A 24,552-nucleotide genomic window follows, 5' to 3' on the forward strand; every position below is an offset into this window, starting at 1 on the left:
AATGTATATTGTGATGGCCTCGCTCGATTATATTTTGCCACGAAAACAAATTTTTTTGTATGTAAGCGAGTCATTTTATAAACTTAATTTTTCACAATACTTTTGCCTAATTTCTAAAATTTTTTTGTTATTTATTTGTTTATCTTCTTCGTAGTCAGTAAAAAAAAAATATGGAGATATATATCCATCATGTTATAGATGATCACTCAATATTCGCTTTTGAGAGTGCAAGTTAAAGGTTAGCAGATCAAATTAATACACTTACTTGGAATGTCGGCAATTAATTGTTCGATTCGCGCGTCGTGTGGAATTGCGCGTCGTGTGGAATTGGGCATCGTGTGGAATTGGGCGTTGAAAGTGTGGAATCGGGTAACGCGCGCGTCCATTTCTGTCGCGTCCATCTCTATTGCTATCCGAATCGTGAGTCTTCAAGTTTACCAAGTTTTTCAGCCTAGAAACGGAGATCGAACTTATCCTCTCGCAGGCATTGCACGGAATTTTCAAATTTCGAATCGCCAATTTCTTCTCGCCCATCTCGCTTTGCTCATCTCGCTACAAGAGATGCTCCTCTTTTGCCACTAGACCGCTACTAATCGCAACTTTTGTAAAAGTACCCGAGGCGCTATCTGGTAGCATTCGGTTCGCACTATTTGCTATCGCAGGGTAAGGTCAGTCGATATCGAAGAGGCTAATACTTATCATTGTGGTTAAAATTCCGTAGTTACCAACAGAAATTGAGTTTTCTGGTATATAATGTAATATCGAGAATATGAGATATTATGCACGATGAATATGTCGATGAATATTCTTTTTTTTCGACCTTATTTCGTCGATCACTGTACTCAAAAACACCTTTTAGATTTCTACGTATAGGTAATAAGATCAAATAGAAGAAAAGCTTGAAATCGAATGTGCCCGATGGAATTCAAAACAGATCGAGAATCAAAAAAATCAATTTTTCCCCAAAAAAATAATAAATAAACAATTCTAATTTTCAAATTGTAAACAAACAGTTCTCGAAAATTAAGCTTTTGAACCGCGAACAAATATACATATACATATAAGATTATAATCTTATGGCCTCCCTCGATATTTTTGTTAGAACAAAATTCAGAATTTATATAATGAAAGAACATGAACTTACTTGCATCGAAAAACGATTAAATAACTCGCCAAGTATTAACTTCATGTCTATACAATGTAACCGAGTCTTAAATCTAATTTTCCACATCCCTTTTGCCCTAATTTTTCATGTTTTTCTTTCCTGAACGTATAATAGCGTGTAGTGCAGTTATCCGATGAAAATACATTCGTAGACTGCGTAGTTTGATGTAAACATTTTATGCACGCGAGAGGCGCTAGTGGACGAACTCCGAGCTGACGGCGAGCTTCAAAGTTCCAAATGTTCCAATACTTCCAATATCTACTCCGTCCACTTTCAAGCTTCTGTTCCCAACGACCCAACCTTTCTCCCCGGCGAGATACAGCGACGTTGTCGGAGAATTACTGATAGAAAGTAAAAAAAAATAAACAAAAAAAATGTCAATGAACATAGAAGGCGCCTAAGTGCTCCGTGATGCATAATCCTTCTCTTTCTCTCTCACATGTGTACGCGTGATAGCTGCGCGTGTGAAGATACACAAGTACTTGCACTGTCATCGATATTTATTCCTCGCTCCGGCCGGTTAACGGAATGTTAAGCGTTATTTAGAACGGCGGGACGAAAATCTTTCTGAGCGCGTTCGACGGCTGGATACGAGCATCAGGATGAGCGAGAAGCATCTGAGCGCCGGTACTGGAGAAGTATTTAATATTTATCGTCGCGTAATATCGCACGATTGACAGATTCGCGAGGGAGAACGTTTGCATGAATGTGCATTCCCTTTTTTTCAGGATCGGTACCACCGCCCCTCGTATCCGGCAAAATACGCCTGTACAGCATGCGCTTCTGCCCGTACGCGCAAAGAATTCACCTGGTGCTGGACGCCAAGCAAATTCCGTAAGCACAATCATTATTTATTTTGTTAGTTTTTTGTCCAAAACATCAAAATTTGACACTAAAAAATACATGTTTAAAACTTTTTACTGATATATTTTTTTTTAATAAATTGTATAATTTTAAAATAATTTAACATATATTTCCGTAGAGATGCAAAATTTCTTTCCTCACATTTCTATCTTATTTTTAAATATGATATACATTAATTTAACATAGTTTTTTTTTTATAAAAAGGGAAATTTGTTTCTGTACAAAAACTTAATTACTTAATAATGTTGTTTAATTGGTAAATGATTTTGTATTATGTTTTATATATTTCTGTACGCCCCTTTTCATGTATTGTTTTGCTTTTAGATACGATGTAGTAAATGTGAATCTAACGACCAAGCCGGACTGGTTGATAGAAAAGAGCCCGCTTAATAAAGTTCCCTGTATCGAACTGGAAGATGGAGAAACCCTGTATGAGAGCCTAATTATCGCCGATTATCTGGACGACGCGTACACTCAAAACAAACTATATCCAAGTAATCCTTTAGCAAAGGCTAAAGATAAGTTACTGATCGATAGATTTAATACAGTGATAACGACTATGTATAAGGTACTCGTTTTATGCTGATTTCACTTTGAAATACATATATATTCTCGTCAATAATTTTCAAATATACATTCCCATGATAATCTTATTACATTTGACTTTCAGGGACTCTACTCAGAAGCGGCATTGGCACAGGAAATATTCAACGAGGCGTTAGCTGGCCTGGAACTCTTTGACCGGGAGTTGGCGAAGAGAGGAACTCCCTTTTTCGGAGGCAGCAAACCCGGCATGCTGGACCTGATGATATGGCCGTGGTGTGAAAGAGCGGACTCAATGAGAATTATAAAGGGGGAGCAGTTTGCCATACCTCGAGATCGTTTCTTACGACTGGTAAAGAATAATAATACAATGAAAATAATAATATTATATTATTGGAAGCTGGCATGCATATCGAGTGTGATAAAAATTTTCATGCAATACTGCAGCTCGAATGGAGAGTCGCCATGAAAGAAGATCCTGCGGTGAGCGGCAGCTTCCTGGAAGCCGAAGTGCACGCCAAGTACATGCGTAGTCGTCTAGCTGGGACACCTCAGTACGATTTAATAGCTAACAGCTAAAGATAATCCAGCCTATTGCCCATTCCGTCTTACGATGTCTTGAGTTCAAACGATACGCCACTTCGTACGTTGTCATTTCAGCACACCACATATAGTAAATTACATCCATATACTTAAATATATATACATGATATACATATACATATATATTTTAAAAAATAAAATTGATGTTTGTGTAATATATATGTATACCTGAAACAGATACTAACTAGTTTATAACAAAGAGCATTTATCTTAATTGTTATGTTGGTTAACATGTGAAAATAAAAATTTCTTTTGCTACTAAAAATTATATACGTCTTTACATGTATGTGTTTTTTTTTTTTAGCAAGGACATACAGGACATGTGTGTATAATGTAGGACATTTCAAACGTCATGCAAATTCTTATGCGCATAATCTACATACATCTAAAATATGTTTATTACAATGATATTATTTACATATTTATCTTGATATGCTATACATCGCTACTTTTAAATATAACATTTCTATTGGAATATCTCAAGGTTGGTCTTGATCGTTACGCTATTGGCGACATTACTTGCGATACGACAGTGACGATTATATATGTAGTTAATTGACTAACGGTAAAAAGAGTATCAAAATTAAAATATTATAAATTCACTTCCTGGATACATTTTTATAAAATAAATTCAATGTTTATAAAACTCGGGCGTAATTTGCAATTCGTATAAACATGTGTTGCACTACTGCACATATGCGAGGGACAGAGTTTGTACTACATATATAAAAAAAGTTAACAAAAAGCAGATAAATTAATATTACAATTATTTCCTACAGGCATATTAAACGTTTCCGAAAATCATCAGGTACACTCCGTAAACAAGGAAACACACGAAGACCAAGCACGCCGTTATCATAAAGGACTTTGAGTTTTCCTTCCTCAGGTTTTGCAACTCCTTTTCGTTTCGCCTGAGAACTGCCTTAACTTCCTCCAGTTCGTTTTCCAGTCTCTCCCGATTTTCTATGCTGAGTACTTCTGTGTGAAGCTTTCTCTCGATTACCTCGACCCTGTGTAAGGTATCTTTCAAGCTATCTTCCACGTGTTGCATCTAAATTACAAACGATTAAGCTAATTTAAAAATTTTTTGTTCGACAGATAAGTGAAAAGAGGCGGCCAGCCTTATACCTTGCTGATGATGGTGTCGCTCCGTGTCATTGTGCACAGTCGGATATACACTTGTATCTACTTTTCACTCGGTGCGGCTCGGCAATGAATTCCTCGACACTTGTAAAATGATATTCCTATTGATAAGTGTGGCACATGTACTACATATGGGAGAATAAACTAAAGAGAGCCAGCTGATGATTCATACTTGTACGTACAGCGTTGGGAGTGCCATCACGCTTGAAGCTGCTCCAGCTCGCGAATGAATCGCATCTAGATACATGTTCTTGCACCATGACCGTTGATTCAAAAAGGAAATCGGTCATTTCAGAAATTAAGGCGGCCGAATTTTGATTAACTTAATCGCTGATTAATTTTCATCTAATGTATCATTTTTATTAACGCTGACAGAATTATTGTTTATTATTTGATATAGAAGGAGATTAGATTAGAGATAACGATTTAATAAACTTTATCAAACAATTTTATTGGTTGTCGATTTACTTAATTAAACTTTATTCATTTAATTGCCCTAAAATATGCTGTCAAAATTAATGAATTTTACGCACATTCTTAACTTACAATTAATTTACTAAAATTGTCACGAAATTGGCAAGATAATATTAAAGATTGCAATATTTTTCCTATTGTTACCTGTCTCAAAAGTTAGATTTATATTTAATAATTGCAACTGTATTAAATATTGATTTTTCTTTGTCGATTCATCTTTTTACATTTATACAAATAATGACAAAATTCACAAAGTGTTTGTATTAATATCATTTTTATAAACATGCAGACATTTATATACATTTCTACGAAATGGATGAGGATGATGTGGATATAAACGAGGCGGTCTAAACGAGACAAATTGAGACACTTCAATATTTCATTGTTAATAATTATAAATATAATTTGTTTCATAACTTCAGTGTATCATACAGAGAATATCCTTTGATCGCCGATGATTAGAGAGTTCTAAATTACAATCTGTATATCCAGAGAGATGTATTCCACGATCTTACGATTAACTTATTCAGAAAAAGAGGATCAAACGTAGCTCGCTGCCTTCATTGTTATCTACCTTGCTAAAAGATAATATCAACATCGACCTTTTTTTTCCTTCGTTCAACAATTATAAAAACGATGATCGACATGTGAAGCTCAGGCTTCAAATGATAAATAAAACTATCATCGATTTATTAATAGAGGATAACAAAATAAATAAAGATGCAACAAATAGATACTATTAAGTTACCACTTGGTCTAGTTCATCAATCTTTCATCTTTGCATAAAAAGAAAATCAACAAAAAGCAGCTTCTAAGCGAATAAATATTGGCAGCTAAAGCAATGGACGTTTCACACTTTGAAGCTAGAACACTTTCGTACACATCTTCTGACTCTATGAAGAGTTATTTTCAGTATATTTGCGAGTGTTATTGCAAAGATAATATAATGATATGTATGTATCTTAAAGTATGTACACATGACAATCAAATGTAAGTTGAGCAGCGACGTGCTCTCTTGAGTTTTGCAAATATCGGTAGTGTAGCGAGGAATGAGAGAATATGTATAAAAATCGTATGTTTCTTTCACAATATCTTTCTTAAAAAATCATATTTTTCTTTCTGCCATTATTATTGCGCATTTATGCACATTATTAGTATACAGTCGGTTAATTGAAAAAAAAATAATAATAAAACGTACATATCTGAAAACGTGATAAATATATGTTATTTAAAAAAAATTGATAACATTTAGTGATTTGTGATACACGCCATCACACGATAATTGCCAGGTTAAAATGCTATATATTTTAGATTCGAAAATGATTGGCAAAAACTCATTAAAGTCTCATAAAGTAGCAAATCTATAAGTTTGATTGCTAGAAAAATACAAGTTAATTCATCATCATGCGAAATGACAACAAAAGTATTGTCGATGATAGTTCTTGTACAGTGCAGTTCTTATACAATACTAGATATATAACTATTCCAACAAAGAGCATAATGCCTATAAATATAGTTTAACAGATATAAAGATATAAAGGTTTCCCTCTCTATGTACAATAGAGAAAACCGAGCAGATTCGCAAAAATAGTAGGATAACAAAAACACAAGTTACATCGTCATGCAAAATATCGATAAGTCAATAACACACGTGAATTTTCATTGAATTTTCATTAAATCAGAAAGTTTGTTCGTCGCCGTAATATTAATTCTTCTTTACGATCTTAATCGTGCTGCTTAGTTTGATTCTATAGATGGAAAAACTGATTCAACAGACCAGGTGATATCGCGGACATATTTTATACACTTCATATAAATTCTAAAAATCTCGAAATCAGGTATGAATACCGAGACTCCGAGTTATGTGTTACTATATAACAATTCACGAATTCAAACACTTTCAAAAATCCAATGGTTTCAAGAAAAAGCCGAAAACTTTTAGAAACGCGGAAGCTTTGAAATGCTGAAGACTCACTGGAACACAAAACATTTGGCATTTGAGGAAATATTAATTTTGCAAATACCCAACATGCAACCAATTTATGCGTAAATTTAAGTGTAAATATTTTGTGTTCGCACATCTGTCTATTTAGCGACTCATTTTTTTTAGGAGAACGCTGCTCTCTCTCGATAGACGATCATTCGGTATCCAAATATATTTTAAGTGCTCTCTCCCGACGTGGACTGTAACTCGAAGTTGTAGAAAGCGGCGTTAAGCGTGAATTTTCCTTAAAAGCGATCTCCATTACCTCATCAGCATTTAATTGTTTTGGTTTTTCTCTATTGTCCCTGAAACAATCCGAACATTTAGTGATTTATTAAAAGGTGGTTCATATTAATTTAACAATCAAGAAATATATAATAAATATATACCTGTACAAGAAGACGGCACCATCTTCAAAATTGAAAGATAAATTATCGTGATGTTCGTTCCAGTCAAGCTCGTTTTGAATTCTAAGCACAGAGTTGTCGCATGGAAAGCTACCTTTTCCCTTTGCTATATCTATATGCTCCTCCGGAATATCCGATATTGAGGAAAGCTAGAAAAATAAAGAAGTTTTAAGTTAATTTTATATTTTTTTAAATCAATTTAAATTAATTTTATATTTTTATTGACACAAAATGACTGTTTTTTTACGCAAGTTACCTTCTTTTTCAGTTCTTCGACAGTTCTGTTATCCATAACAATTTCTTGGAATTGTCCCAATTGCAATTTTGCTGGCAGCCACCTTTTGACGAACAAGACAATCTGATTAGTGTCTGTAACTGGCTCTTTATCTGGTAATTCTTGAACAATCATCTCAAATTGCGAATGAAATCGGAGATCGTCGAACTTCTGCTCGTTTAGAAATACTTTTGAAGCTGTTTTGTAATACTTTTTCCTAAGCCGGCATTTTTCATACGGTATATCTATATCATATTTTCTCTTTATTTCTGCCAATATCTCTTTCTTTGCATGTCCGACTGTCATGTCTTTCGAGACAATCCATTCGCATAAAAATTTGTAAGGCTAATAAAATTTTAATTCATGATCAGAAATCTTGATAACAAATAATATAGAGAACTATCTTAATTTCTTACTAAAAAATTATGGTACGAACCTCAGTGGAGTCGATTAATAGTTGATACAATTTTACTTTGAATTCTCCGTTACGTAGAGCTCGCCCGAGTTTCACACTAAGTCTCTCACCATCCTCATACGAATTAAGCTGTTCCGTCAAACAACTGCATTCCGAGTCACCAGAATTTGACAGACGAAAAACTTTGAAATATTCCACAGGTACACCCACAAATGGTTCTAAATCTTTCTTCAAGGTGCTCAATCTCATTCTTTTATCCACTAATACTTTAAGTACTGTCAAAGAAAAGAAAAGAGAGATAATTAAATTAAGAGGCCAACAGTCACGTAAAATCACTAAAATTGTCTTTAACGACATACGTTTTTGTTGAGTACTGTCTGTATACGGTGTAGCTCTAAAGTAGTAATCGGAGTCGTCGTCGATATCCCAGTTTTCTATTTCGAATTGCTTTGAAATCTTATAGTTCCTAAAGTTGTGCTTATGCCACGATTGCGGTTCAATATCGGCACCCTCCGGTGCATCGCCGACCAACGTTTTATCACTATCACTAAGGCTACTATCTTCACTGTTACTCTGCTCAGGAGTGTTCCATTCCTCAGCTTCCCCCAACTGAGGACTTATATTCCGCACGGTGGTATCCTCGTTAGTTCGCGTACAACCTTTCGAGGTTTCATTGTACTTCAAATTGGCATCCCAATGCGATTCGGTAACGCCGAGTTTAGATGGACCGCTGGTAACAGACTTTTCCTTCTCTTCGTATTCGTCTAACAATGGGATATTCAATTCCTCCAATGTTTCTACACAAAAATTATAACAAATTAGAATTTTTCGTAATATAGCAATTATAATTGTAATTGCAAACAGTTGTTCGTTCGGTGAACCACTGAAAAATCATACCTTTACTGGTATCTGGTAACTGGACATGCAGAGAGATAACATGTCTAAAATTCTCTATAATCCTGTATACTGTTGATTCTTGAAAAGGTTTGTTATTATCTATATCATACATCGTTGATATGAATATTTTATTCGCGTTATAAAATCCTTCAGCCTGAAGATCGCTATCATCGTTTTCCACTGGTCTAGTTTCCGGATATTTTCGCAATATTACTTTCATTTGCTTAGGATCCATATTAATAATTCTTCCTACGGTTTGTTTATATTCTTTAACACTTTGCGACAATAAACCTCGGATATCGATCGGACCGTCAATTACCTCCTCTCGAGTTACGTCTATGACAAATACTTTTGTTGCAACTCCTGAAACGTGACATTTAAAAAGTTTGAATTTCAACCGTATATAATCAGCCACATACACGCACACTCATTCAGTTTTGTACTCACCACCTGGTAAATACGTCTCAAACTTTTGATCTTTACGACGAATTTCTAGTAATAAATCGAATCGACGGGAAAAACGCCATATATTCCCAACAGGTTCATGCTCTCGATCATCGTAACTACATTCTATTAAATCAGTATTATGCTCATAACTAACTAAACGACACTGATCCAGGCTCACTACATTTTCAAGACCAAATTTCTTATATGCCTTCTCTGTTGCTTCGGCCCAAGAAATATCAGGCATGACATATAATTTGACATTCATCAATTTCCCTTCTACTGGATGGTGACAGTATACCTTCAATCTAGGTATAGACATTTGCTTCTCACGATTTTTTCTATCGTTATCTTCACTTTCCTTCATTTTTTTCAATAGTTCCTACAAATAAATATGATAAAAAATGTATTAAATATAGAGTACCTTATGAAAAAAGAGTTGAGGTTTATAAAATAAATTCTAAAAATTCTAACAAAGAAAGGCTTTTGCATATATCAGTCACAAAAAATCTCTCTTGTAATTAAAATCTTTTAATCATTGAAAAAGAATTTATTGTGTTATATTATAATAAATAAATTATAAAACTAGATAATTATGCTTAAATAAATTTGAAATTAATATTAACCTTGTGAAAAAAGAGATAAAGTTTATAAAATAAATTCTAAAAATTCTAACAAAAAAAGGTATTTGCATATATTAGTTACAAAAAATCTTTCTTGTAATTAAAATTTCTTGATCATTGAAAAAGAATTTATTATGTTATATTATAATAAATAAATTATAAAACTAGATAATTATGCTTAAATAAATTTGAAATTAATATTAACCTTGTGAAAAAAGAGATAAAGTTTATAAAATAAATTCTAAAAATTCTAACAAAAAAAGGCATTTGCATATATTAGTTAAAAAAATCTCTCTTGTAATTAAAATTTCTTGATCATTAAAAAAGAATTTATATTGTGTTATATTATAATAAATTATAACTAGGTAATTATGTTTAAATAAATTTAAAACTGTAATTGCAAATCAAACGAATAAGTGTAACAGTTGATTCTACTTGAATATTATACGAACTATTCTAATTTTAAGTTTACTAGACAATTTACTAGAATGTATATGTCTAAGTTCTAGCTCCTGTTTAAATCATACCTGAATATGTCGTGGAAAATCTTGGGTTTGCATAGGCAGAATATTACGAGCACGATCGATTTGCCTATACATAAGCATATACGCATTCGTGCTACTGCTATATGCACCGCTATAATACGCCCTCGAAGGTCCACCGCCATATGTCTTCTGAATATCGTCGTGAGTTATCTGAAAATATGAGATAACCGAAAAAATTATTACTAGCGTCAAAAAATACAGCAAATTGCTTCATGAAAAATAAATTTGTATACCTGAGTTACGCTTTGGTCATTAAAACATAACCATTCTTGTGTCCTGAAATCTTTTATATAAGCATAATAATGACCTCCGCTCGCGCTGCCGCTATGAATCATGATCGAGAACAGTTCATACATGTATGGACCTTTTCCCAACATATAAGTACCGCGGTTCTTTTCATTCTCGTGATTATGCGTGGTACAACTCGACGTGGACGGCCCGTTGCTCATATCGATACCTGAAGGTGGACATACACACATCCTCTAATAATTCTGAAAATGGTTTCGATAAATGATCACACCCATAAACATTGTACCTTCATCATCGTCTTGATCATGACTGGCTGAATGATTACTGTTGGAAAGGCTGTTGTCACACGGTGCACAATCGTCATCTAAAGTACCGCTATCTGTCGTGGAACTATCGTCGCATTTGATACCTAAGCCAATGTCTTCCTCACCACCTGGAGATTCTTGACTCGTTGTGGACGAAATGAAAGAATTTAAATTTAATATGTCCGGAAACGTGACTCTGAAATAGCACGGTAATGCGAAACTCATTCAAAATGAAAAATAGAACGTTTGTTGATCTTAGTTATGATTTACATACTTATCGTTGAGCTTGATTCTGTGAAAGGTTTTGTAATCAAAGTCAAACCGCTTGAGATGTAAAGTTAATAAATATGGAAATTTCGTAAACTTCAAGCCTTTATGCGCATCACATTTTTTATTGCACTTTTCACAATGATATTGATTAGTTCCCTCTAATGTTTCGTATTGGACAAACGCTCTAATTGCTTCTTCCTAGAGAGAAAGTTTTTTTTTCTTATATTCATGTTTTTTTATATGTATAAATGTAAATGGTATTTCAAATTAGCAACAATACATTACCACGCTGTTATACGCAACATTGCTTCCAAACGGCCTAACTGGTAATGGGATATCAAGAAACGTATCTTCTCTTGATTTCTCTGTTCCACACTCAAGACACTTGACATAATCGATCATCTTTCCTAGCGACATAGAAAGTAAATTACAGATATTTTCACAATTCACGCATAATGATATTTTGTACCTTCGTAAAGTCTGTTGATTAAATCCGATTGTTCTGTATTTTTGAATTTCTGTTCCAGTGCATCGAACATAACTCTACAAAGCTCCTGAATATCGTGCTGTTGCCATGCTTCGGTAGAATCCCATCCAAAACTTTTCGTTAAGGACGTCGTTTCCACTGCGGATCTTGTGGACGTCTATTTGAAAAATGCGATTATATCATTAATAAAAATTATATTAAAAATACGAAAATTAAATTGAATATAAATACAAGTTTATCATCTATATATATGATAAACATACACAAATATTGAGTTTATCAAAAATATATTATACCTGTAAATTGAGAAACAACTTCTGTAATTGATATGGTATGCTCAAAGCTTCATCCTTTTCTGAACCATCCACATATTCCCAATTGTAAAGCGCATTACGAAATTCTGGTGTCATGTACAAAGCTTGGAGAAGGCTGTTCAAGTAACAAGTCATTGCTTGATTGACTAAACCGACGTAGCCTTAAAGAAATTATAAAATTAATTATTACAGATATATATTAAAAAATACACTTGAAAAGATCTTTGTTAACATATGCAAATTTATATTAAAATTCTTAAATGGTGCTTACATACTTGTTTCAGTTTTAATAAAACTTCTGAAATTAACTTCTTCTCTACCATCCCTAACATCCTCTCTAACGTCTTCCCTAACGATATTCTCCTCAGTCCATCGTGGCTGAAGGGACGGCGCGCTCGTGAACGTTGGCAATTGACAATCCATGTTTTTCGATGTTAGGTCAATGAGAAAGGGTTGTGTTGGATCAACGACGAACAGAGTATTTTTCGGTAAACTCGGATTAACGGAGAAATCCACTCCAATCTGTTCCGCCGTTTTCTCTTTCAAATTAGACAAATCAATCTAGAATCGCATACAATATCAACTGCATTAGAATACATTTTATACGTCATATGTAGTATTATATATTTAAAGGATGTAATTAAAATAACCAGTGTGCATGACGATGTGCGTAGGAGCAACTTAAAGCTGTCCGGTTGCATGTGATACTGTTCTTCGATATAGTTGTAAAGCTCCTTCACGGGTGTAGATACATATAAGGGAAATTTGTCGGTGGTACAAAGTTTATGGCAAAGTTTGTTAGCATCAAAAGGCATATTAAACTGAACGACACAAACGCATCCTTGAGACTTTTCACCAGCTTTGCAAACCATGATCTGTAAACAAAACGTCACAAAGGCATAAGTCTTATTAAATCATACATTAAATTACGGTAATTAATCTAAGATAAAATGAGATTTTATGATAGAATAATTTCTTAAGAAAAATTAGTTATATGATCTCATTTGGTGCAGATATAAATATAATTGCAACAATGCCAATTTGTATCTAACTTTACATAAAATTGCATATATTATCAAATTGTAAAAATACAAAACTTTAGAATAAATAATAATTGATAATCTTCTAGTAAAGACTTTTTAATAATAAAATCATTATGTCATATATGACATCAGAACAAAAATAGCACAGCACTTCCCGTTTATTAATGGGTACGGAATTTGGAAAGGTGATTATTATAAAAGCTTATCAGATACTTTTCAGTAGACAAAAATTGGCACACTGCCATACTAATGGCGGAAAATGAGCAAGATCTACGCAACACAGCAGGATGCTGCTGTGCGGCATGACACAGTACGGAAAGCCTATAGAGCCTCCAGCTATATTTAGAATGTCTAAACCAAGCTTGTGAAATGGCTCTCTTTTCTGAGATCGCAACCCATCTCTCTTTCCGCCTCTCTGCTTTCCTATTTTATAATCCTTTTTTTTTATCGTGAAACAAAATTAAAGTGTGATAATTAAAAATCAATTACATCACATACATAATCATTTTATTAATAATTATAAGCTTCCATTTAAATTATTCTATATAAATATGTGATTCTGCATATTCTTATTTAGTTATTACAGATACAAAAGCTCCATATTGTTTTCATTATATATTTCTATAAAATAGGAATTATCTTATAGAACTATTTATTGTTATAGATGGCATTGGTTTTTTTTGAAAATTACAAGCAATATCTATATTTAATAAAAATAAATAATATGCAACGTTTATGTTGATTATGTATGTATAAAATGTTTTATAAAGAATTAAAGTATCTGGGAATTAGATACAATTTTATTATTAAGACTTACCTATATTTTTTACTGGACTATCGATGTATATTTAAATAGAAAGCTTATTCCTAATCAACTGATCCAACCTAAAAATGTATAATACGTACAGATAAATATATAATATTAAAAATATGTACATTATATATTAAAAAAATGTATCAAGATCATATAATTTAAAAAATTGATTAGACAAATATTGTTACGAACAACATGTGCTATTTCAATATAAACCAATTTTATCAAAATATTTTATATTTATTATATTCCAATGATGTATTTATTTTTGTGATATGCACTTAATCACATTGTAGGATAAATTTTATATAGCGAAAAGTATTAGTCTATATCACGATAAACACCCCTGGTCTTTGATAAGTAATATAACAACTTATACAGCAGCATGAAACATGCAATAATTAAAAGGATGAGATTCAAAGTATTTAATAAAATTCTTCGCAGAACTCGTATCCAAATATTTCACGTAAGAGACACAGAAGAGCAGAACGAAAAAGGCACTCTCTTAAACAAATCGGCGTCGACGGGGACGTTATCTCTCATCGGGAATCTCTCTCGCGAGAGAGAGAGAGAGAGAGAGAGAGAGAGAGAGAGAGATGTATCGTGCCGCATTACTAGCATCGCTCACGCGTCATGCGTGATATTACGCGCGTTATGTAAATAACAAGTATCTGTGCCCAATCGCGCCTTGAGTATAACGTATATCCGCGCTAGATCCGAGACGGCACCGACACTCAGGAGATCGGAATGCGTCGCCGTGACGGGGAAAGCTCGGGCTGGCTGACCTCCCCGACGATATCGCTCCGCGCGTGCACGTTACACCCGCGCGGACCGACGATCCGCGGACGATCGTCGGCGATCGGCGGCGGTGAGGCCGACGCGGACGATTCGCGCGGACCGACGACTTTCGTTCGCCACCGGACACGGTGGACTTGAAACACGGGCATTACCGCGGGCTGCTCCGGCTGCTGTGGCCCGGTCGGAGGGGTAGAGGAGCTCCGCCGCGAGACGGCTGTGCGCGAGCGAGCGTACGAACGACCGGCCGAACGAATTTCCGCGATGACAGAGCGGAGACTGCGGGCCCCCGAGGAGGAGAGAGTCCAGCGTCTCTCTCTCTCTCTCGCTCTCTCTCCCCCGTGTCGTTCCTCCGCCGCGCGTTCCCCGGCGCGTGGTGTTCCCCGGCGAGTGTTCCACCGCGGGACCCGCCCGGCGCGTGCCGTTCCCCGACGTGCCCGTCGCAGCCAGCCGGAGCCACTCGCGGTCCGCGCCGACCTCGCGATTCAGAAACTGACCTCTTACCGAAATCACTGACACATGTGCAACGCACTCACTTTACGCCATGTTTTCCTGGACGGCGCATCACTCGCCTACACTCGCTAGTGACTCGCTCTGCGCTCACGACGACGGTGGCGGTTGGGAGTGTGAGACGGGGGGGGGGGGGGACGGAACGACCGCCCGGTGCTGCGCCCTGCCGTCGCTTTTCGGAAGGTAACGCGGGTAACGGGATCTCGGCAGGAGTTTCCTCTCTTCCTCTCTCCATTTCTCCTCCTCTCGCTCGCTATCTCAATTCTTTTTCTCTCGACGTTCCGTTTCCGCTTCGGCATTGTCGATTGACTTTTCGATGCACAAGGAGTGCGTATAGCAGCGCATTTATTTTGCAAATGATCGCAAACGATAATCTCGTGTCAATTTTTTAGCGAACAGAAGATAATTCATGTGCGATTAACCGAGATTGAATTTAACTCGAGAAATTTAATTGGAGAGAGAGCCGGACAAGGCTGTACTGAAATGCAATTCAAAAATCTCAATAAAATGGAATACGAAATAATCTCAGAGATATAGACGATGAGTTTTTACGCGAGAAATTCCGCCTGTTATCGACACTTATCGGACGCGCCGAATGTTTTCGTTTTTGTTTCGACTAGATCTCTGAAGCGAGAGCTACCAGATGACGCTACGTAAGTGTGACGTAGTTGCTCTCTTTTTTTTTGTCTCCCGTTATTATGACGTTTACTCCGCTTACTCCACCGTCCACGGCGCTCCACCATAAGTGATAAGCCCGACGCGCGACGTTGACAGGTCACGACGGACGGGAGATGTCAATGGGGATCTGACCGATCTGACGCGTTGACGGACCGAGATCCCGATTGAGGACCAATTTCCGCGACCATGGACCTGGCCAAGTCGTTCTTCAACGTTCGCGATCATGACGGTTACGTCGGGAAAGAGGAGCATAACGTGAGTACTCGCGCGGTCGAGTCGTTATACTTATGACGCGTTCAGTCGCGAGATTGACAAGCCCGTGAGATAACATGTGGAGTCGAGTCGATTTAAGCCACCTCACCGTCCAAATCGTTTCTCGGCTTACAATGGTTTCTTTCAGAAACAGAAATGAGACGGGTATAAAATGCAAAAAATGGTCTATATGCAGATAACTTATTCGATCTTCTAATAATTGACAGAAAATAAAAAATGTATAAAGAATAAAGAATAAAAAATAACTAAAGAATAATACCGTAAAAGGATAAAAAATAAATGAATAATATAATTGTACGACAAAGAAAAATAATAAAAAATTGAGGTTGCAACTTGCAACTTGGGAAAATTGTGATAAAAAGTTAAAGAAAAATGTGCAAATGTGACCTTTCTTCAAAAATATATCGATTTAAATCAGCAAAGGTTATTCTATATTAATCATTTGCTTTCACATGTTTTATGTTTGTCAAGTGCAATTGTGTTTTAGAAAAAATTAGAAACAGCCGTTTCCGAAGATGAGGTCGAAGTAGATATTGGAGATTTGTGCGGCGAGGCTTTGTCGCCGGCACCGGGTGGACCATTCTCAGCGTTAACTCCATCCATGTGGCCGCAAGATATCCTAGCTAAATTAAATCAACCTGATGATCCAAATTCGCAGCCTGAATATAGGTAAGATTTATATACGTGTTAAATAATGTACAATAGAATTAAATTCTTTTAAATATAAAGAAGTTTAATTAAAAGATTGTATAGGAAACACAGTACTGCGAAATAATATTTATAACTGTTCCATCAATTTAGGTTTGATGAATTTGGCTTTCGCGTGGAGGAAGAAGACGGCCCTGAACAGAATTCAAAAAAATTACTGGGAATACCGTTTGTTGAGGATCCACAGCACAGGTTAATTAATATTTTTGTCACGCACTTAAAATATAGCCTTTATAATTGTATTTATAATAGAGATATAAAAGTAGACAAACTTTTGGAATATATTTACTTGCTCTTTTAGACTGCAATGGGTCGCTCTCTTGGAATTCAGCCATAACAAAGAAGTGGCAGAGCTCTCCTGGCAAAATATGGATCGAAATCTACCGCGTACAGATAAATTACGTGAAATGGTTCGCCGTGGCATACCCCATTCCTTGAGACCTCAAATCTGGATGCGCATGTCAGGTAAACGAGAAAAATACAAATGTTAAACGACGAATTATGAGAATTAAAGTATGCCTTTGATTACAGGAGCATTTCAGAAAAAGTGTTCGTCGGAAATAATGTACAAAGATATAGTGAAAGCCTCGAGTAACGATGCACTAATGACCAATAAGCAGATAGAGAAAGATCTCCTTCGCATTATGCCGGCCAACGCGTGTTTCAGCCATCTCCACAGCACTGGTATACCCCGATTAAGACGCGTTATGCGTGCCTTAGCTTGGCTATATCCCGATATTGGGTATGAAGGAATTTCAAATATGATGAGTTTTAAAACTATTTTGTTAAGTTAAATACATAATATTAATGTTTATTTTTATCCTGCTATGTCAAGTTACTGTCAAGGTACGGGTACAATGGCGGCATCGTTATTATTACTTTTGGAAGAGGAAGACGCATTCTGGATGATGGCAACGATAGTGGAAGATTTGTTACCAGCTTCTTACTACTCTTCAACATTATTGGGTAATACATTTTGCTAATTTTAAAATATTTTGAAGTTAAAAAAACTTAGCGTGTTAATTATATATAATACTATCAAATTATAACTATTATTTCCGTAGGTATTCAAGCTGACCAAAGAGTACTTCGCACATTAGTAACTAATTATCTTCCCGACATAGATCATGTTCTGGTGCAACACGACATAGAATTAAGTCTTATATCTCTGCATTGGTTTCTGACTTTATTTGCATCGGTCGTGCATATGAAAATATTACTACGAATATGGGATATGTTTCTTTTCGACGGATCTATAGTTTTATTTCAAATTACGCTTGGGATGTTGAAAATAAAAGGTATATTTTCAGTATATATTATATTTAGAGCGACCTATATTATTTTGTACAGTTGCCCATGTTTATTAAATGTGTTTTTTTTTTTTTTCAGAAACAGATTTAAAACAATTGGAGAATTCTGCACAAATATTTAACGCTCTCTCAGATATACCAGGAGACGTTGATGATGTGGACCAATTATTCAACGTATGATATCTTGATATAATTTTAAAAACAACGAATTTTACAACTATCTTAATATAAATTTGGTGTATGTGTGTATATCTTGCAGATACAAGAAATTTATATTAAAACTTTTGAACTTCGTTTGTGTATATGTATGTGTGTATATATATACACACACACAAATGAAGTTCAAAATTATATATTATAATATTTCTATATGTATATTTTAGGTATCTTTAGAAGTTAGTGGATCACTAACAGACGTGTTAGTCGAGACTCATCGACGTCGTCACTTAGCTTATTTAATGGCTGATCAAGGCGGATTGGTAGGAAATCCAGATGCGGTACCAAACTTACCGAAGCAACATTTGAATAGGTATAAATGATGAAAAATATATTATGTATTCCTATTTAATAACAATCGTAACAATAATAAAAATTTCTTTTATTATTCATATATCTTTGTGGTATTTTTGCAGACGTCAAATGAAACGAAACAAATCAATGCTACAAACAATTTTATTTGGAAATGATGATGGTGAAGACGACGCAAAATCCAAAAATATTCGTCAAACAGGTATGTACGAACAGTCATATAGAATTTTCAATAAAATTTATATCTTTATCTAATTTTATATATGATTTTTCAGAAATTTTAGTCGATCTGAGGGAAGCTGTTTTACAAGTTGCAAGGCATTTCATAAATGTCGATCCAAAATTAAATAATATTGTTCTTATAGCAGATTACACAATGGAAAGTCATGCGAAAGACCATGACAATTATGTCAATGTATCGCGGACACGGAAAAGAAGAGCAAAAGCTTTACTAGGTATATATCTTTTCTTTATTTGTTATATATTATAGCGGTGTAATTTTATTACCAATAAAAATAAAACATTCGTGTAACGTAACAAATTAATTCAGACGAAAAATGCTGTTCTGCAAATATATTAATCTTGTTGCAGATTTTGAGAGACACGATGACGATGAGCTTGGTTTTCGAAAGAATGATATAATTACAATTATTAGTCAAAAAGATGAACATTGTTGGGTAGGAGAACTAAATGGATTGAGAGGTAATATATATATACGAAAAGAATTTTATATTATTTCAGAGGTTGAGTATTATGATGAAATTAATTTGACATCTCATGAATTCTGTCAGTTCTTTTTAAAATTATTTTATATATATTTTTTTAACAAATGTTTTGTTTTTTCCGATTTTTTAAAATATATATGTCAGTAATACAGATCTTTAAAGTAGAAATTTATATTATTTTCTCATCTCAAATTATACTCAATTAATCTAACATATATTTTTAGGGTGGTTTCCTGCGAAGTTTGTAGAACTGCTGGATGAACGAAGTAAACAATATACATGCGCTGGAGACGATGCGGTTAGCGAAGCTGTTACTGACTTAGTGAGAGGTACATTATGTCCCACTGTGAAAGCAGTTTTAGAGCATGGAATGAAGAGACCGTCATTTTTGGGCGGGCCGTGTCATCCGTGGTTATTTATAGAAGAAGCTTCCAACAGAGAAGTGGAAAAAGACTTCAATTCTGTTTATAGTCGATTGGTGCTGTGCAAAACGTACAGGTTGGACGAGGATGGCAAAGTTCTGACACCGGAGGAGGTATCACAGATTATTCGTTTATCATCATTTTCCTCGCATACATATTCGATGAATAATAAAGGACATTTTTTTTCAGCTATTATATCGTTGTGTCCAATCTGTAAATTTAACACATGACAATGCACACGCTCAGATGGATGTAAAATTACGCTCTCTCATATGTCTCGGATTAAATGAACAAGTGCTTCATTTATGGTTAGAAGTTTTATGTTCCTGTGTAGAAGTAGTACAAAAGTGGTGAGTGTAGAAAAAAAAATTACGTGTTGTGCACTGTACAGTATAAATTTCTTGTTACAATATATAATGGTACATATAACGTTTAGGTATCAACCGTGGAGCTTCATAAATAGTCCAGGTTGGGTGCAAATAAAATGTGAATTAAGAATATTAAGCCAATTCGCATTTAACTTGAACCCCGACTGGGAACTACCGCCCAAGAAGGAACAATCACAGCCTTTAAAAGACGGAGTTCGCGACATGCTAGTCAAACATCATTTATTTAGTTGGGATCTTTAGCATATGAGATAGTTGATAATTAATAAGGCTATGCCACTTCTCTGCTTTTCGTCCAAAAACTCGGGATCTAATTTTCCATTTCTAGTCTCTTTATTTATTAATGTGGTAAAAAAAAATCAGAACATATTTTAATATATTTTAATTTAAAAAAGATTTTTATGAATGACGAAATAATTTTAACAATTGAAAAGATTTTTATCGTATAAAACTTTGAAGTTTAATGTACACTAATGACTAAGAAATGTACAAATAATCTCGTTTTTATCTAAATGAATTATCTCGTTTATATTTGTATAACGTAATTTATAGATGTTATTAAACTTTTATATTATTTAGTTGCACAGACTTGATAATAAACAGTTATGATAGAAGATTCTACTTATATATTAAATCTTCTTATGCAAGCAAATATTTTAAGAAGCTTTTAAAAGTCTCTGTCAAAGTAATTCTGTATCTATCAAAATAATTAACAGCTTCAGAGAAAAACAATACATCTATGAAAATATTTGGATAGAAAGTATTAGGTAACCAAAGTTGTATTGTGTCTAATATGTATAAATGTTATATTATGTAATTATATATTTCTTTATGAAATATTAGTTTTATATTTTTTTGTCATAAGAAAAAAACGTCGATATAGTCAAACAATATGATACATATACAAATATATAAAATATATATTATAAAAGCTCTGTAGATATCTCTATATATGTAGAGAATATATATTGTCATATCTTCAAACGTACGTTATGTAGCAAATGTTATAATTTAAGAGATTTATTTTTAAGCAGTGCCTTTGATACACAGATATAATTGAGGTATATATTTAAAAATTTGCAGTATTTACAATGTAAATTATCTATTTTCTTCCAAAAAATATTGTTGAACGTGTAATTATTATTTATTTTATACAGCGTAATGTAGGATTTTTCATAGATGTATTCTTTTATATAACTTTTTAATCAATCACGTTATACATTTTCCTTTACAACACGGATCTGTAAAATTTTCATCAATGATTTTTACATTAAGAAACGGTTTTTCCGCTTTAGCTTCGGTAGTTGGAGTTTGTAAAAGTCCGTCTTTGTCAAATTTTAAGGGAGCACGTGTAGCCTTGTACTTTTCAATAGTCAACGCGTCAATATGTAAATCGTGTACGTCCAAGATGTCTTCTGTTGGCCTGTCAGAGGATTCTATCTCACACTTGCACGGCCGTTTTTTAATATAAATAAAATGTAAATCCATAACATTGGTACCGGTGTGTCCCGTCTTTACTAAATCCGCCCCCTTCTTGAAGCGCGAGTAAAAATTGTACGTGTCGTTTTCTTTTAGGACATTTTCAGGCAACATGCGTTCCACTTGCATTATCTTTAGTGCGAAATTGTCGAGATGTTCATTAACATCTTCTCGAGGAGGCTGTTCCGTGCTAACGAAATCCCGTCCCTTCGGCTCAACATTGGACTCTGTTATAAATCTATTCGTTTGCTGTCGTTCACCCTGCGTCCGAGCTTTTCCGTCTGTCGTCTCCTGCTCGGCCTGTAAATTTTCTTCAGCACCCATAAATTTAACTTTCGCGTAAAGATCATGCATTACAGGCGCAATGGCGGGATAGCCAAATGCACCTGTTGCATCGGTGGGACCGTCTTGACCGTCGGTACCCGCACTGAGCATCGTCACATCGTACTCGGCGAGTCGCGGGTAACTTTTGATCTTGGCTAACCAATCTAGTGAAAAACGTAAAGCCAACTCCTGATTTCTACCGCCCTTGCCTCGACCGGTCACCACAACCGTCGGCTCGCCTGCGCCAATTAAAACTATACCGTCGAGAGTGCCAGTGATACAACGAAAGATCTCGTTGACTTTATCGCTGGACAATGAGAGTATCGGCATAGTCCGTACTCTGTCGTAAAATCCCTGTCTATCCAGCTCGTTCAGCAAGGCGAGACATATCAGACTCGTTATGTGAACATACGCCGAACTAACGTCCTGCACATTCCCCGTGACGTCGTTCCTTAATAATATTGGGGTCAGCTTTTTGCGCGAGGCTTCGAGTCTCGCGGCTTCGAGAGCCGTCGTGTTGTTTCCCAGAATCATATTCGCGACGTGTTTGAACTGCTTGGCCGGATTCAGCAGCGGTTTGTCGTTGAACGTCTCCTTGGACGTGACGACCGCCTTCAAGTCGCCCTCCAGTGACTGAAACAGGTTATACTTTTTCAATATAGCGACCACATGCTCCGGTGCTCTCGGGCTGTAAACGGTGGGGCCGCTGGCGATCAGGTCCACGGGATCGCCGACGATATCGGACAGTATTAGCGTGATGACGGACGCGGGATAGGCGATACGTGCCAAACCGCCGCCCTTCACTAGGGACAGCTTCTTCCTCACGGTGTTCAGCTCGGTGATGTCGGCGCCGGCGTTTTGCAGCCTTCTACAGAGCTCCAGCTTGTCGTCCTGATCCAGGACGGGCCTCGGCATGTACAGCAACGCCGAGCCCCCACCCGACACCAGCACCACGAGGGTGTCTGTCACGGTCAACTTCTCCACCAGGTCTATAATGTCGTGCGTGGTGGCCAACGATCTGCCGTCAGGCCGATTGTCGACACCGCCCGCGCGATAGTCTATCCTACTGTCGTGCAACTTGGGGAAGCCGGATTCATAGGAGGCCCACACGGCGTCCCTGGATACGCTCGGCACGCTGACGATGCCCCTCCTCAAGGTGTCGCCGAGCACTCGCTCGAGCTCCACGGCCATTCCCATGACCGCCTTACCGAACCCGACGAGGTAGACGTCACCTTTGAGCGGGAAGCTCCTCCCGTCGACGTGCAAAGCGTTATCTCGCAGTTTCACCCGTCTCCGTATGATCTCGTTCGGCGACACCGCTTTCACGGCGGCGCGGAAGATATCTCGCAGAATGGCCCTCGACTCCAGCAGGAATCTCGTGTCCGTTGCCATTTCGCAATTTGTATTTGTACACTTGGAAATTTTCGAGAGGTTAGGACGCGAAACGATCGTACGGCTGGAAAAAAACAAAATAAACATAAACGACACGAACGCTCGATCGAACGACTTCTGGACGAGAATCGACACTTGCCTGTCGTGCAAAGCGAGCAACTTGTGGAATATTCTCCGTCGCATTATAATCGATCGTTAAAACGCATACGTGAAGATATACTACTTCCTGCGAGATAGCACTGCGGCATCGTTTTCTTATCAGTAGTTTTTTAACTGCTGCGTTCCACACGCGTCACGCGTCGCGAGATATTCAAACTAAACATCTTAAGTTGTTCAAGAGTTTCGCGAAATACGCAATTCGGTAACTTCGCACGTATTATTGTGCAATTATTTTTGTATATATCTCGATAATATGCTCGGAGCATATCTCGAGGCGGCAAATTGCGACTGGGGATAATCAAACATTTGTACGAAGGCATGTAATCCCCGCGTTGCCGAACACAAAAATTCAACTTGCGAATCTACAAATAGTCATTAGTTAATCGTACTTTCACAGCTACTTCTTACCGAAGAAAGAACTTACTGTCGACCTACAAATCATGACTGACAAGTATACGTTAGAATCGTAATAGCATGCTCTCTCTTTTCTCAGTAATAGTCAGACGACAAATAAGGCTGAAAAAATCGAATTGGAATAAAAATTTGTGATATATATACCATGCGTGTTATTCGCAAACGCAATGATTCTCGAAAATTCGTTGAGAACATAAAATTTAATTCGGCACGATATTAATGGAAAAATATATGTTAATGCTGTATGTAAAATGTTGACTCAACTTAAAAACGAAAATAGAAAATGGTTAGAGATCTTATATCTAAAAATAGATTATAATATAAATATATATAACTTATAATATAAATAAAAGTGTAATTTATTTACAATAAATAATCCATGTTATTGTAATATAAATGAACAAATAAAAAGCAATTTCTAGAACCTCTAAATATTAAAATGTTCTTGCAGATATATTTCGACTTTATCTAAAAATGATTTTATATTTGAGATTATATAATATAGATTTTTTTATTATTAGACAACTCTATTACAAGTAAAATTTTAACTAGACAATTGTATTTAATATTAAATTCGCGATATAAA

General features: G+C 35.8%; 5 protein-coding genes and 1 long non-coding RNA gene across 12 annotated transcripts; 3 read left to right on the forward strand and 3 right to left on the reverse strand.

Moving 5' to 3' along the window:
• Nucleotides 1–1,391: 1,391 nt before the first annotated feature.
• LOC105455297 (pyrimidodiazepine synthase-like) lies at nt 1,392–3,443 on the forward strand. Its single transcript, XM_011698523.1, has 5 exons — nt 1,392–1,792; nt 1,894–1,999; nt 2,354–2,597; nt 2,700–2,924; nt 3,020–3,443. Exons 1-5 carry the CDS (start codon nt 1,768–1,770, stop codon nt 3,149–3,151), a joined length of 732 nt encoding a protein of 243 aa, XP_011696825.1. The 5' UTR covers nt 1,392–1,767; the 3' UTR covers nt 3,152–3,443.
• A 94-nt stretch (nt 3,444–3,537) lies between these two features.
• Nucleotides 3,538–4,396, reverse strand: LOC105455310. Its single transcript, XM_011698541.1, has 2 exons — nt 4,304–4,396; nt 3,538–4,226 (listed from the first exon to the last, which is right to left on the reverse strand). The coding sequence occupies exons 1-2, from the start codon at nt 4,331–4,333 to the stop codon at nt 3,960–3,962; spliced, it is 297 nt and encodes a 98-aa protein (XP_011696843.1). The 5' UTR covers nt 4,334–4,396; the 3' UTR covers nt 3,538–3,959.
• On the forward strand, nt 4,101–4,765 carry LOC105455304. Its single transcript, XR_975107.1, has 2 exons — nt 4,101–4,189; nt 4,274–4,765. It is a non-coding gene; the product is annotated as an uncharacterized LOC105455304 (long non-coding RNA).
• A 404-nt stretch (nt 4,766–5,169) lies between these two features.
• Nucleotides 5,170–15,271, reverse strand: LOC105455317 (ubiquitin carboxyl-terminal hydrolase 47). Of its 6 annotated transcripts, none has more exons than XM_011698563.1 (18): nt 15,163–15,271; nt 13,867–13,934; nt 12,657–12,881; nt 12,282–12,567; nt 11,989–12,167; nt 11,675–11,849; nt 11,491–11,612; nt 11,210–11,403; nt 10,917–11,131; nt 10,615–10,838; nt 10,364–10,531; nt 9,217–9,595; nt 8,770–9,132; nt 8,232–8,669; nt 7,894–8,147; nt 7,440–7,802; nt 7,166–7,332; nt 5,170–7,081 (listed from the first exon to the last, which is right to left on the reverse strand). In XM_011698563.1, the coding sequence occupies exons 3-18, from the start codon at nt 12,876–12,878 to the stop codon at nt 6,931–6,933; spliced, it is 3,900 nt and encodes a 1,299-aa protein (XP_011696865.1). In that variant the 5' UTR covers nt 12,879–12,881; nt 13,867–13,934; nt 15,163–15,271; the 3' UTR covers nt 5,170–6,930. The 6 variants fall into 6 exon arrangements, with proteins under 6 accessions (XP_011696865.1, XP_011696856.1, XP_011696873.1 ...); XM_011698554.1 differs by having other exon boundaries at nt 15,156–15,271; XM_011698571.1 differs by having other exon boundaries at nt 15,195–15,267.
• Nucleotides 15,272–15,496: 225 nt separating this feature from the next.
• LOC105455354 (small G protein signaling modulator 3 homolog) lies at nt 15,497–20,812 on the forward strand. Of its 2 annotated transcripts, none has more exons than XM_011698623.1 (15): nt 15,497–16,101; nt 16,607–16,788; nt 16,921–17,019; nt 17,129–17,292; nt 17,359–17,569; nt 17,663–17,793; nt 17,892–18,125; nt 18,217–18,311; nt 18,521–18,666; nt 18,770–18,867; nt 18,941–19,120; nt 19,257–19,367; nt 19,615–19,925; nt 20,002–20,162; nt 20,249–20,812. In XM_011698623.1, exons 1-15 carry the CDS (start codon nt 16,033–16,035, stop codon nt 20,439–20,441), a joined length of 2,385 nt encoding a protein of 794 aa, XP_011696925.1. In that variant the 5' UTR covers nt 15,497–16,032; the 3' UTR covers nt 20,442–20,812. The 2 variants fall into 2 exon arrangements, with proteins under 2 accessions (XP_011696925.1, XP_011696934.1); XM_011698632.1 differs by lacking the exon at nt 15,497–16,101 and adding an exon at nt 16,131–16,263.
• On the reverse strand, nt 20,640–23,951 carry LOC105455346 (glycerate kinase-like). The gene is made up of 2 exons (XM_011698611.1): nt 23,533–23,951; nt 20,640–23,457 (listed from the first exon to the last, which is right to left on the reverse strand). Exons 1-2 carry the CDS (start codon nt 23,574–23,576, stop codon nt 21,408–21,410), a joined length of 2,094 nt encoding a protein of 697 aa, XP_011696913.1. The 5' UTR covers nt 23,577–23,951; the 3' UTR covers nt 20,640–21,407.
• Nucleotides 23,952–24,552: the final 601 nt, after the last annotated feature.

Source organism: Wasmannia auropunctata, unplaced genomic scaffold (genome assembly GCF_000956235.1).
Source record: "Wasmannia auropunctata unplaced genomic scaffold, wasmannia.A_1.0 LD336106.1, whole genome shotgun sequence".
NCBI lineage: Eukaryota > Metazoa > Arthropoda > Insecta > Hymenoptera > Formicidae > Wasmannia > Wasmannia auropunctata.